General features: G+C 42.8%; 1 protein-coding gene across 4 annotated transcripts in view; it reads right to left on the bottom strand.

The window, feature by feature from the left end:
* AMPH (amphiphysin) overlaps positions 1-12,104 on the bottom strand; it is a 141,022-nt gene extending 128,918 nt beyond the window's left edge. For all 4 annotated transcript variants that reach the window (XM_040964789.1, XM_040964790.1, XM_040964792.1 and 1 more), the window contains exon 1: positions 12,036-12,104. In XM_040964789.1, the coding sequence (XP_040820723.1) occupies positions 12,036-12,104 (69 nt within the window). The remainder of the gene's footprint in view (positions 1-12,035) is intronic.
* Positions 12,105-12,876: the final 772 nt, after the last annotated feature.

Genomic DNA, 12,876 nt, shown 5'->3' with positions numbered 1-12,876 from the left:
AGGTCCAGAAATCTGCATTTTTAACTTGTCTTCCTACCCAAGCGGTCCTCAATGTCTCTTCTCAACACTGCCCTGGGAGTACTCAGTTCATTTTTCTGTGCCCAACAGGAGTGACCACAGGCCACAATAAGTCCTCAGGAAAGTCCCACATATCCAATCCCAAATTCAGCAAGACAAAGGCCTCCATGAACATAAAAATTTGGTGAAAAGGTGGGAAGAGAAATACGGACATAATTTTACTAGAGACTCCATGGAACAAAATATGGACAGAAAGCAGATATTATGCTACAGCAATATATTTGGGGCTGACATTGTGACATAACAGGGTAAGCTGCCATGTGTAATGTCAACTCTAGACTCACTGCTGCAGCTCCAATCCAGCTCCCTGCTAATACATCTGAGAAAGCAATATAGGATGGCCCAAATGCTTCTGCCCCTGCACCCACGTGTGAGACCTGGAAGAAGCTCCTTGATGCTTATGACAGGTCCAGAACTAACGACTGCAGCCATTCGGGGAATGAATAGGAGAATGGGAGAACTCTCTTTGTCTCTGCTTCTCTCTTTAACTCTTTTAAATAAGTCTAAAAAAAATACTCTGAAGAATAGAGTCAGAATGTCTTATATAGATTTCTCAAAGACTGAAAAATCATAGCATACATGAAAAACTACATACAGTTCAATGTAGTAGACCATGCTACCATACTATGTAAGGGTTTGCAACTATTAACAGGTAAAAACCAACACCATTACAAAAGATTTTCTTCCCAAATATAAGATTCTGGGCAAGCTGTAAAGTACCTGAAGCTGATTAATCTGAAATTCAAGACCACTGCCTGCAAAATAATCAAGTCAGCACTCATAATTTAGTTGAGTTGATAGCAGGTGGTCTCAGACTCCAATTCTGTGTGTGTGTGTGTGTGTGTGTCCTTTTCAATTTATTATACATAATTAAATAACTACATATAAAACAAATTAATTGTTAGTACTCCAAATGCAGTCCAGTCTTTAATCTTTCTAGATGTGTGCCTTTCAAGAATTTCAAATGCAAGCATTTGGCACAGCAATTAAGACATTGTTCGGAAAGATTTCATTCCATATCAGAGTGCATACATTCAAATTCTGTCTGAAAGTACCTGGGTCCAAACACCCATGTGGGAAACTCAGACTGAGTTCTCAGTAGGCTTGGCTACTATGGGCATTTGGGGAATGAACTAGCAAAGAGGACATGTATCTTTACCTTTCCTTACCTCTCAAGTAAAATAATCATATAAAAGAATTCTATAAAAGCTTTCATTATTATTATTAAGATGCGATGTCCCACCCTTAACAAATCTAGGTGAGCAGGCTGGGCTGCAGTTGTCCACTGGGGAACAGAGGTCAGCTCTACATCATTACTGCCTTGGTTCCCAGTCCTGCGTCAAGCAGGTTACTATGTCCTCAAAGGACACTTCCATATGTGAAAGTTAACATGGGATCACACAGAAATCACATATTCCGCTGAACATCCTTACATTCAAATGCAGAAACAATAGGAAAGATTTTTCAGCATTTCTGTTGAAAGCCAGCCTGGATGCATTCTCAGGAAATTGTGGTTACTTGAACTCTGCGATGACAGCATTTTCCTTATATAAATGTTAGTCACTACTGTGAATTTCTGGAAAACAACATCTGTAATACAAGGAAGCTCCACAGATTCATCCCGGTCACTGGAGTCCCCTCAGATAGCCCCTAGTGCAGAGCCCCTAGTACAAACACCTAGGATATTTTCACAATTGTGTTTCAACTATAAGATGAAAAAATCCCACCTTCTTTAAAAACCACCTTTCCTTTCCCAGTTTCTTCCAAGGTGCTTCCCAATACTCCTTTGTTCTAGAAACAATCAAAATTATAGATATATGGCATGCATATGTAAACATATGTAAATGTCACACCTGCACACAGAAAGCCTCACATACTGAAGAAGCCACCTAGAGGAAAAGATGGTAAAGGTCTCTCAGGTACTCTTTCAAATTGCAAGGTTGAAACTGATTCACTATGTCCAAAGAAAAATTATGTTTATCATAAGACACAGGGAGCAGTAAGAAATCTTTATGGGGTTGGCACTGGTAGCGCAGCGGATAAGCCACCACGTGGGGTGCAAGCATCTCATATGAGCACTTGTTCAAGTCCTAGTTGTTCCACTTCCAGTTCAGCTAAGGAACGTGTGCTTCCTGCTAATGCACCTGGGAAGGCAACAGAAGATGATACAAGTGTTGGTCTGTTTCCTTCTACAAGGTTGACCTAGGTAGTGTTCTGGCCTCTGCACTTTGTTGTGCCTGTAACCTAGCCATTGCCACCATCTGGGGAGCGAACTAAGAGATGGACAATCTCTCCCTATCCCTTCCTTTCTTTTCTGAAACCCTGCCTTTGAATTATATAAATAAGTCCTTTGTTTTTTTTTTAAATAATATATATTCTCATGGTAAATTATAAGACAGAGAACTAATTTAATTTAAAAATTAAAAGAAATAGAATCAAGTTTATATCCCACAGTAGATATACTACTCATAGAAATATTTCAGTCATTACAAAGAATAATGGTCCAATACAAAAGCTGGCTTTTAAAGTTTATTTATTTTTCATTTTAAATACAGGAACAACGGTAGAAAAAGAGACAAAAGATAGTTTACCCAGTGGTGTACTCCTCAAATGCCCACAATAGCCAGGGCTAGTCAAATCAAAGCCAGAAGAGCCAAAATCTACCGAGCTCTCACACATGGATAGCAAGTACTTAAGCTATCACCTGCACGGCTCCCTGAGTGAACACTAACAGCTGGATAGGAAGCAGAGGCAAGACTTGTGCCCACCTCACAAAAGCCCATTTTTAAAGTAGCACATATGGATGACACATACACACTAAATGTGTGATACTGTAAAAGCAGAAAGGTAACTTTTCTTACACCACAATCTGAGTTGCCACAGTTCTGATAACATGCAGTCATTCTGGAGAAAGAAGGTCACATGAATATATAAGGGCACTTGAAAAGATTTATGGAACATGAATTAAAAATAAGTTTATTTTGGCATAAAATCTTTCCAAATCCATACATATGAAGCATCATCAAAAAGTTCATAAAAATGCATATTCTGAAATAACTATGCAAAGATATTTTTAAACCACACCAAAATAAACTCATCTTTTAAATCCCTTTTTCATAAACTTGGTGAGGCAAACTCATATATATGTGTGAGAAGAAAAAAAAATGAAGATGAAAATTGTACACTACAGAGAATGCACTCATAATTATTTTTTTTAAGTTGGTAATTTCTAATACAGCCAGACTAAAAGACATCCCTGAAAGAAAAGTTAGCTCAGTGCCATTTGTGCTGCTGTAAGAAAACAACTGAAACTGTGCAATTTAGTTTAAAAATGTAGAAGTTAAAAAAACTAAAATAAGAAAAAACTGAAAAAAAAAAACATCAAACAAAACCTATGAGATGTAGTAAAAAACAGTACTGAAGGGCTATTGATTTTGTTTTCGCATGAAGGTTGCCTTTGTGTTATTTTTATTGGAAAGAATGATCAGACTTTACAGAGAGGAGAGACAGAAAATTCTTCCATCCATTAGTTCACTTCCTAAGTAACCTCAATGGCAAGAGTTGAACTGATTCGAAGCCAGGAGCCAAGAGCATCTTTTGGGTCTCCCATGCGGGTGCAGGATCCCAATGCTTTGGACCACCCTCCAGTGTTTTCCTGCCCATAAGCAGGAAGCTCAATGGGAAGTGGAGCATTGGGGACACATGCTCCACTTGGGATCCTGGCAGTTGGAAGGTGAGGATTTAGCCACTGAGCCATCATGCTGGGCCTCAGAAGCTTATCTCTTATCCTTCTGCAGCTTCAGAAGTTTAAAAGCAAGGAATCTGCATATGATACATGAATTCATGTTGCATCACCTGGGGCAGAAAGTGGAAGAACAAGAGAAAGGAACAGATCAAACTTGAAGCTTCAAGAACTTCTGTAACCATGCTCAATCCAGTCGTGATAGTGGTGCCTCACAGGACCGTTGCGCTGGGATTACATTTCTAGCTCCTGTTTTGGGGAGACCTTCATATCTCAACAGAAGGCAAAAACTTTGTAAAACGTAGAAGCCGATAACAACAAAGAAGAGGGAGAAGGAGAAAAGCTAAAAACCAGGCATCATGTGTCAATAATTTAAATGGTCACTTAGGTTGCCCACATTCTATATTCAGTTCTAGCCACTCTGCACTTTCAACCTAACTTCTTGGCAATATGCCTGGGAGGAAACAGATGATGACCCAAGCGACACGGAGTTCCTGGCTCCAAGCCTTAACCTGGCCTACCTTTGGTTGCTGTAGTGACTGGCAAAGTGAATCAGAAGATAGAAGATCTTACATACTCTGTCTGTCTCCATTGTGTGTCACTCTGCCTTCCCAATAAATAAGCTTTATATCAAAAAATACTTTTAAAAAGCTCTCTGTTAGGGCTGGCACAATGGTTCAATAGCTAAGTCCTCACCTTGCAAGTGCAAGAATCGCATGTGGGTCTCAGTTCATGTCCCAGCTGCTCCACTTCCCTTCATGCTTCCTGCTTGTGGCCTGGGAAGCCCAAAACCTTGGGACCCTGTATCCACATAGGAGACCCAGAATATGTTCTTGGCTCTATCTCAGCTCTGGCCATTTGGGTAGTGAACCAGTGGATGGAAGATCTTTCTCTCTGTCTCCCTTCTCTCCATAAAATTTTATCAGCCTTTCCAATAAAAATAAAGATCTTACACACACACACACACACACACACACACACACACACACACACAAACACAAAGTTCTGTGATAGTCTAAACCCTGATGTGCCTCAGACACCCAGGCTGTCCTGTCCTCAGATAGGCACATATCCACATGAGCTTCTCTTAAACAGCAGGATTCCTGGGGATCTCTGGGAAACAGAGGATCTTCCTATTTTCCATCCTGTTTACACACACACACACACACACACACACACACACACACTACACATTCCCCATGCACAGGTGTCTCAGAATAATCTAAATGCTGGTATCAGAAGGCAACAGCAGAAAACAAAGTCATCTAACCAGATATCCAAAACAACACAACATTGCTTTTTTTAGTGTATCGTCCAATCAGTATTTTTGGGTCAAATCATATGACTAAACCAATAGTTATTTAACTTACAATATGAACATTTCTACACAGTTTAATGCTCATAAAGATCCCACCATGTATAGAATCTATAAAACGATATTTGTTGTTCTACCTTTACAAAATAACACCACACAATGACAGCGAAAGTTTTATGATAAACCCACAAAAGCCACAGAAAGAACAATATGGAAAGAGTCCTGAGACAATGCACTGGCAGGTGTGAGAAACTAACAAGTAAGAGCATAGAAAGCATGTAAAGGATCCCTCACCACATACCAGGGCCCTACAACATGTGTGGAAAAACAGAATTAAAAGAAATCTATTTGGGTATAAAAAAGTTTGAAATCCATGCATAGTTTTCTCACAATGCATTTTCCATGGACATATAAAGATAGTACATACAATTCACAAGACATTGGTCCCTGTCCCAAAGTGTCTACACTTTAACTAGAAAGAAATAATGTAGATTATTATATAATTAACTTTGAGACATATAAACTGGCACAAAGAGTTCAATCCAAATAGGTCCTTGAAATATAAATAGGCTAACATTTTATTTCAAAATAAACCTAGTGCTTCATAAGGCTAGATTTATATCACCATTGTAAAAAATTTAAAAAAAAATAAAGGAGGAGGATGGGTGGGGAACATGGATAGGAGGGAGGGTAGGGAACATATATCAGTATACTCTTATGAAATACATGTAATCTGTTCACTTTATACAAATAAAATAAGCTTTAAACAAAAGAATGCTAACAAAGGTTACTTTGGTTAAATGAGTCATATTAGAATATGTTTAAAAACAGTACTTTGATGATTTAACTATTGCATAAAAGTCCAGAAGTTTTAAGACCAAATAAATATCACTGGACTTCACTGACAGAAGATGCGGATGGGGTAGGGAGCAACCCCAGAGGCAACAAATATTTCAATTTTTTAAAAAAGACTTTTGGTTAAATGTGACAGGCTGACTCTCAGCTTACAAGCGTCTCTTTCTAAAGCCTAATTAAAATGGCAGAGAAGGAACAACAGACAAGGACTAGAGGCAGGAAACCAGCCACAGTGGATAGGAGAGTGCAATCCGTTTCACAGATGCTGAAAAGAGGATGGAAAAATGGAAGCAAATCAGCATCAGAGAGGAAACAACCAAAAAAAGGTTCCTGTACAGAGTAACCAATGAGAAGACAGCCAGTTCCCACTGCACAGCTTCATGCACACAAGCACTGCCCCCAAGGACAGCAGAAGGCGAAGATGAGGCATAACACAGACACAGACCGGGAACAGGGAGGAGGTGAGAAAGGCAGGTGCCTTCCTGCACCCCAAATTGGCACAAGAACACCCAGGAAGACAGCCATGAAGCAAGTCTGTGAGAGTACTCCCCCAAAATTCATGGAAATACAAATAAAATATGTTAATTTTGCTGCAAAAAAAGTTGACATAAATGCAACACATATTATAAAAACAAGACCTGTTATAAATAAATCTTTAAAAAAATACATATTTACCCTGAGATTTTTAAAGATCTTTCCATAAGGGAAAAAAGTCACCCCAGATTGCAGCAAAGGGTACAAGCTCTGAAAGGATGTCTCCCAGGTTCAACATACATGATTATATTCAACCTTGGGTAATAACACTGAAAGTCCTTTTAAAGTCTAATGTTTAAGATGCTGGTTAGGCTGTCTGCATCCTACAGCAGGAGACAATGGTTTGATGCACAGCTCCAGCTCCTGAACCCAGCTTTCTGTTCATGTAGACCCTGGAGGGTGACAGTGATGGCTCAGCTGGCTGGACCCTTGTCACTCATGTGGAAGATCTAGATTGGCTGTCCTACTCTTGGCTTTGGCCCCAGCCATTGTGAACATCTGGGAAGTGGATTTGTGGATGTTGGCTTGCTCCCTTGCTCACTTTCCCTATCTGTCTTAACTTTTCAAATAAATAATTGTTTATGCAATATTGAAAAGCCTTTGACTGCCCTGATGAAGCAAAAAGAAAACAATTCCATAATTCTTTTTCACAGAAAAACAAGCACATCTACAAATGCACAGTAATAATTAACTCTAAGGAAAATGCAACTACATGAAAAAAAATTAATCCTTGGATATAACTTCATAAACTTCAAACTGCCACTCATCAAGAGGCATCACTAAGAAAGCAAAGAAGCAAGCTACTGTTGGGGAGAAAATGCAAAATAGTAACCTGAGAAAGAACCCCTAACTCAGCTGTCTGAAGAGCTTCTACCAATCAACAAGAGAAAGATAAGTGCTAGGGGTCTGGATATGGGTTAATGTGTTCACAACTGAAAGCAGTGATGCGGGGTAGCTGGCTTAGTAGAAAAGCCTTAGCTTATCAGTGGACACCATTCCAGGAAGGACTGTGGAACCTCACACCCTCTAAGGCGTCTTGCCTAGCAACGTGACTTCTCACACTCCCATGTGCTACTGCTGCTGTAGCACCATCCATCAGAGGCTGAACCATGGGGGCCTCCTCCCTATCCTGGACTTTGAAAACCCGGAATTGTGAGTGAAATAAAAAATCTTTGGAAAAGTTACACAGCCTCAGTAATAGAAAATGGATTACTGCAACCATAAACTCAAATACAAAACACAGGCTAAAGACTATGACAGTCATTTCATTAAATATCAAGATTAGCTGTAAATGCACAAAAAGGAGCTCAACAGACCTGACTGTAATGTAACTTTTAAAGGTGCAAATGTAAAAAGACCAAGAATAGGAGAAGCAAGAGGGATGAGAGCTACTTGGGATGACAGAAGTGTTCTGCAAATTGATCTAGGTGGTAGCTACCCTTATTTTAAAATTATATTTCTGTTTTTAAAATACGATCTTCATCAACCAACCATTTTTATTAATAATGGGAGATGGGGAAGAAGAGGTATCAATATAAGAAAGTCTAACCTTTATCTATCTTCACCAAACACGAGAGGATGAATCAAGAATTCGTTCTGTAATCCTCACTGCAGATGCAACACCAGAGGTTGTGGAGAGGACCACTTTTCACTGCATTCATTCCGTCACCAATGGGAAGTATATTCAGTGAAAAGCTTTAGACACAGATACAAGCTACTTTTCACTAAAAGCCTTTTACCAATATTTGAGCTTTTAAACTGCAACCATTCGTTTTCTGAGAAAGTTTTAATGCTAAATGGTTAAATATGTCATTATTTATATAAACATGAGAAAGTCAAAATTTTTAGATACATCAGCAACATCTCCTACTGTGCCATCCAGAATCCACACCTCCTTCTGACATCCGATTTTTCGTCCCTTCTCCCTGGAACCCCTTTTATTCAGAGGGACTCTCCTCGTTGTGGGCTTCTGCAGTAGCCTGTGACTTTGTTGTTCAATCCAGAACAATGAGAGTTCTATGGAATAGTTCTGCACCGAGACTGTAGGATGCACGTGCACTTGGCTGCAACTGCTGGCAGCCACCCTGACACCAAGAGGGAGCAACACGCCAAGCGTAGGACACAGAGGATGTCTAGCACAGGTGAGAGATGAAGGCCTCTCTAGCTGACCCCTGACTCACACAGGCCTCAAGTTTGTTCCTTCCCTTTCATGATGACAGAAGGCAATACCATGTAATAGGAAAGCACAGGGCTGTCTGAGTCCAAACTCTGCCTTTACTACCTACTCCCTATGGGATCTGGGGCAGTTAACGTCTTCCTTACCTGTAAAATAAGAGTACTAACAGTACCTACCCCATAGAACCAGGTGAGTGAAAAACACAGAAAACACACATCAATGCACATATTCATAAATAAAAGAAAAAAAAGCTCAATATGTATTTGTATAGTGAAGACTCATTTAAATGTGTATATACAAAAACCATATGAGTTGTTAGCTATTTTTTGCTAATAGCAATTACTTTTCTTTTACCCTTAAGTCCATTTACATTTTCTATCCAAAACTAATCAATAACTTGAAACATATATAGAAATATAAGCATTCTCTTTATCATTAAGCAATTAAAAATTCAATGGCATTCAATTCAAGAACATTTGTAATCTCTAGGGCTGGTAAAATTTTGTCATTACAAATTAGATGTATTATTACAAAAAGATGAGTGAAAATGTAATTTAAAATCTATGAATTAGAAAATAAAAATGTAAAAACAATTCAGCTTTTGAAATTCCAACAACTGAAATAATCTAGAGTTAATTTTTTCCAATAACCTAGCTGAAGATGACACTAAACACTGTTAGGCAGACTTGCTGAGCATCTCACGCACTGAACAAGCTTTCTAGAAGGCCTTCCAGCTGGAACAGTAAAAGCGGGCAGACCTCTGACATAAGAATCCTTCAAGATACTGAGGGGCATGAGCGAGCAAGCTCCTTACCACTTGGCATCAGACACACTGGGAAATAAACCCAAATCTCATTCAAATCCACACATTCTAATCATGTCCCATCACTTAGAAAGTTGATGCAAACCAGGCACATGAATAGAATGAGGTGAAGTAAACAGAGGCCAAACCATGTCATATAAGCCACTTTAGCTGTGTAAATATTTATATATGCATATAAAGATCCACTTTTCTATGTACATCAAATGAAATTACATTTTAAAAATACACATGAAATGAAAAGTTTTAAAAATTTCTGCAAGGTAGAATTGGGAGTTGCCATGCAGATGGGGTTTATTTCTTCAATGAATCTTTACTGGTTTTCAACAACAAGAAGAATCTATTTTAAATTCATAAACGCTCCAAGTCCCCTCTAGGAGTCATTTTAGCTTGCACTGGGAGCAAAATCCATGCAAGTTGTCAGGTGGAGTACAGATGATAAGAATTCCAAGGTAATGGAACTGCTCACGTATGTGTGCCAGTTACCTACTGAGATTTAGTCGGATGTGGAGAAGAGGAGGTGGCCAAGGGTGCAGAAACAGGATCCACCGGAGAGGACATTGAAGGAACCTGGTCCAGCAACACCAGATCCCTGTCCCATTCCTGAGCAGGGCCACGTGGGCCGGGCTGGGCTGCTCTGCCTGGATCCCCGCAGACGCTTCTCCCAAGCACACCCAATGCCACCCAAGGTCAGGTACCCTGTTCTCGGCCTCTGGGTGTCTTCCCCTACTCTAAATGTAGCAGGCGCTTAGCATCTGCCAGTTGCCCCAAGGAAGAAAACCCCAGACGCCCCATGAGAGGCTCTCACAGCCCTCCAGCCCTCCAGGGAGTGAATTCTGTCCACACCTGCTGTCATAATACACACTTGGCCTTCATCAGATAAAAAGTGAGTTTCTGGCAATTCACACAGGCTTGAAATGCTCTGTGAGCGAAATTAAGCTTTCTTTCAGTTTATTCTGGGCATATTAACAGCTGGTGACCTAGATTAAGAAATCATTTAATATGTGAAAAAGCAGACCATATCACTACATTCCTTCACAGATGGGAAGTATACTCATTGAAAAGCTTTAGACACAGATTCAAGCAGTAACTTGGGGGGAGAAAGGGAGGTGTTATCCTCTAGTAGGGAAAAAGAAGGGAGGGAAAACAACGGCAACACTCGGCCAGTTTCCAAGGCCATCGGGTCTGTGGCCACTTTCTGGATGAGTAGCCAGGACTGCAAAAGGATGGGATGCTATGCTAATTCACAGCTGAGGGAGCAGGAGGAGGAGGATCCTGCGAGTGCAGGATGAGCTCGGGCAGATATTAAAAGAAATACAATCCTCTTACTGCACTGACAGGGAGCGTGTGTGCATGGGGGACTAGAGGCAGCCAGGCCTGGGGACTGGCAGTGGATGGGAGCTCCTCCACTCAGCTCTCAGTGAGGACAGCTAGCCCTGGCATGGGGTGAGGGGCTCACGGAGAGGTACAGCCCCTGGTCAAGTCCACCAAGCAACACAGCAAATCTGACTTCCAGTAAAATCAGTCAACCCAGCCACGTGAAAGACAACACAGCTCAGTGGATACCAATCAGGAGCTCATCAGCCAGGGTCCCTTTTCAAACACATGCTCAAGCCACATTATAAATGTCCTCTGCCTCAGGACATCAATGAAGATCTCACAGCCAAGTGAGAAGCCAACAAGCCCAGCGCCCGGTAGGTACCAAGCCTTCAACTCACCCTGGCTTCCCTTTATACGGGCTTGGCCTTCACTGGGCACAGCTTCAGAGAAGAAAAATAAGGTGGCCAATTTACTGAGAGGTCAATAGAGCAAAAAGGAACAACTAGAACTTGGAAGTAACTATATCAATATAGATAGATACATCAATTAATGCAATAAAATATCCTCCCAGCTGCAGAAATGTGCAGGAAAGAATCGTTAGGTTCAGGTCACATTTATTTTTGACCTTCCACAAAAGGACATTGATATCAATAGGCATGTAAACACACAGAAAGAAAAAAAGAAAAGTGTGTATGTGGGTCTCTGCAACTCCCAAACTGACTCCACAGCATCCTATAAAGCCGTTGGCTGCTCACAGTCCAGCCTTATGGGTGACTTTTCTGCAGAAATCGGTCATTTCTACCACACTCCAGTAGCCACGAAATCCCCCCTTCCGAGGAAGGTCGGCTGCCGCAATCTCCCGCAATCTCCTGGCCGGATCTGCGGACCGAGTCCCCGCGAGCCTGCCTGCCGGCGGGCGCGTGCAGACCCGCTCCGCTCGGGGCGTCGTGGGCAAACCGCTGCACCTGCCACTGCAGCTCCAGGAGCCAGGCTCCGGGAGAGCGTGGACAGCGGCCAGCCCTCACCGGGCCCCGGCGCTCACGCTCGCCCCGGATGCTCTCCTGGCTGCAGCTGCCACCGCACCGAGGGTAGGGCGGCCCCGCATCCCGGGGCTCCGCGGCGCGCGCTGCATCCCGAGGCTGCGGCCGCGTTCCCGCCGCCGGCCCCAGCCGCCCGCTCGCCGCCCTCTGCTGACCTTTTCCTGCGCGCGGTTGAGTCGCTTCTGGACGTTCTTGGCGAAGATACCCGTCTTGATGTCGGCCATGGCTGCGGGTCCAGAGAGCTGTGAGGAGCGGAGCGCGCCGCGGGGCCGGCTGAGGAGCGCGAGGAGGAGGAGCGGCGGGCGGCGGGATCAGCCGCGCGCGCCGGGCGAGGGAGGGGCGCGGCGGCGGCTCGGGCTTAAAGCGACAGAGCGGAGGCGGGCGGCGCGGGCACGGGCCGCGCGCGCGTGGCGGGAGCGACGGCGCAGCGAGAAGGAAGCCGCCTGCCCGAAAGCCGAGCGTCCAGGTAGTGCCTGCCTGCGGGGGCGCGAGAGCAGGTCGGAAAGGCCAGGGGAGGCCACCGAGGGCTGGAGGCCCGTCTCGTGTTTGTGGGCCCTTACAGGGCACCTGGTTCTAACTCTACAGTTGTAGTGGATACCTCAGAAACTTCTGGAGAAATGGTATTAAAAGGTAACTTTGGTGGGAAGCGTGTTGAAATCCTTGCCTGGTTTTTCCATAAGGATTTCCCCCACCCCCACCCTCATGACCCCCGCCTAGGCATGGATAGTGAAAATTTTTCACACCAAATAAACATCTCTTAATTCTGTTTTCCAAGAACTTTCTGAAGTCTCGAGGCATTGATCATATCCAGTTTCTATCTCTTCGATGTTAAGCCTTCACACTTTTCTGTTACCTGGGAGTTTGCCTTCTGAGGTAGTGAGGGGCCTCTGATTTGTGGTAGGTGGGGGAAGGGATAAGATGAAAGGGAAGACCCCAGGACGTGCGAGAGGAAGAAATGATGGCTGCTGTGTGCAGAGGGAATAGAATGGCCACTTG

The sequence above is a fragment of the Ochotona curzoniae genome, unplaced genomic scaffold, assembly GCF_017591425.1.
Source record: "Ochotona curzoniae isolate NIBS_2020 unplaced genomic scaffold, NIBS_Ocur_1.0 scaffold_3835, whole genome shotgun sequence".
Lineage (NCBI taxonomy): Eukaryota > Metazoa > Chordata > Mammalia > Lagomorpha > Ochotonidae > Ochotona > Ochotona curzoniae.
This window is presented reverse-complemented; position numbering and strand designations above follow the sequence as displayed.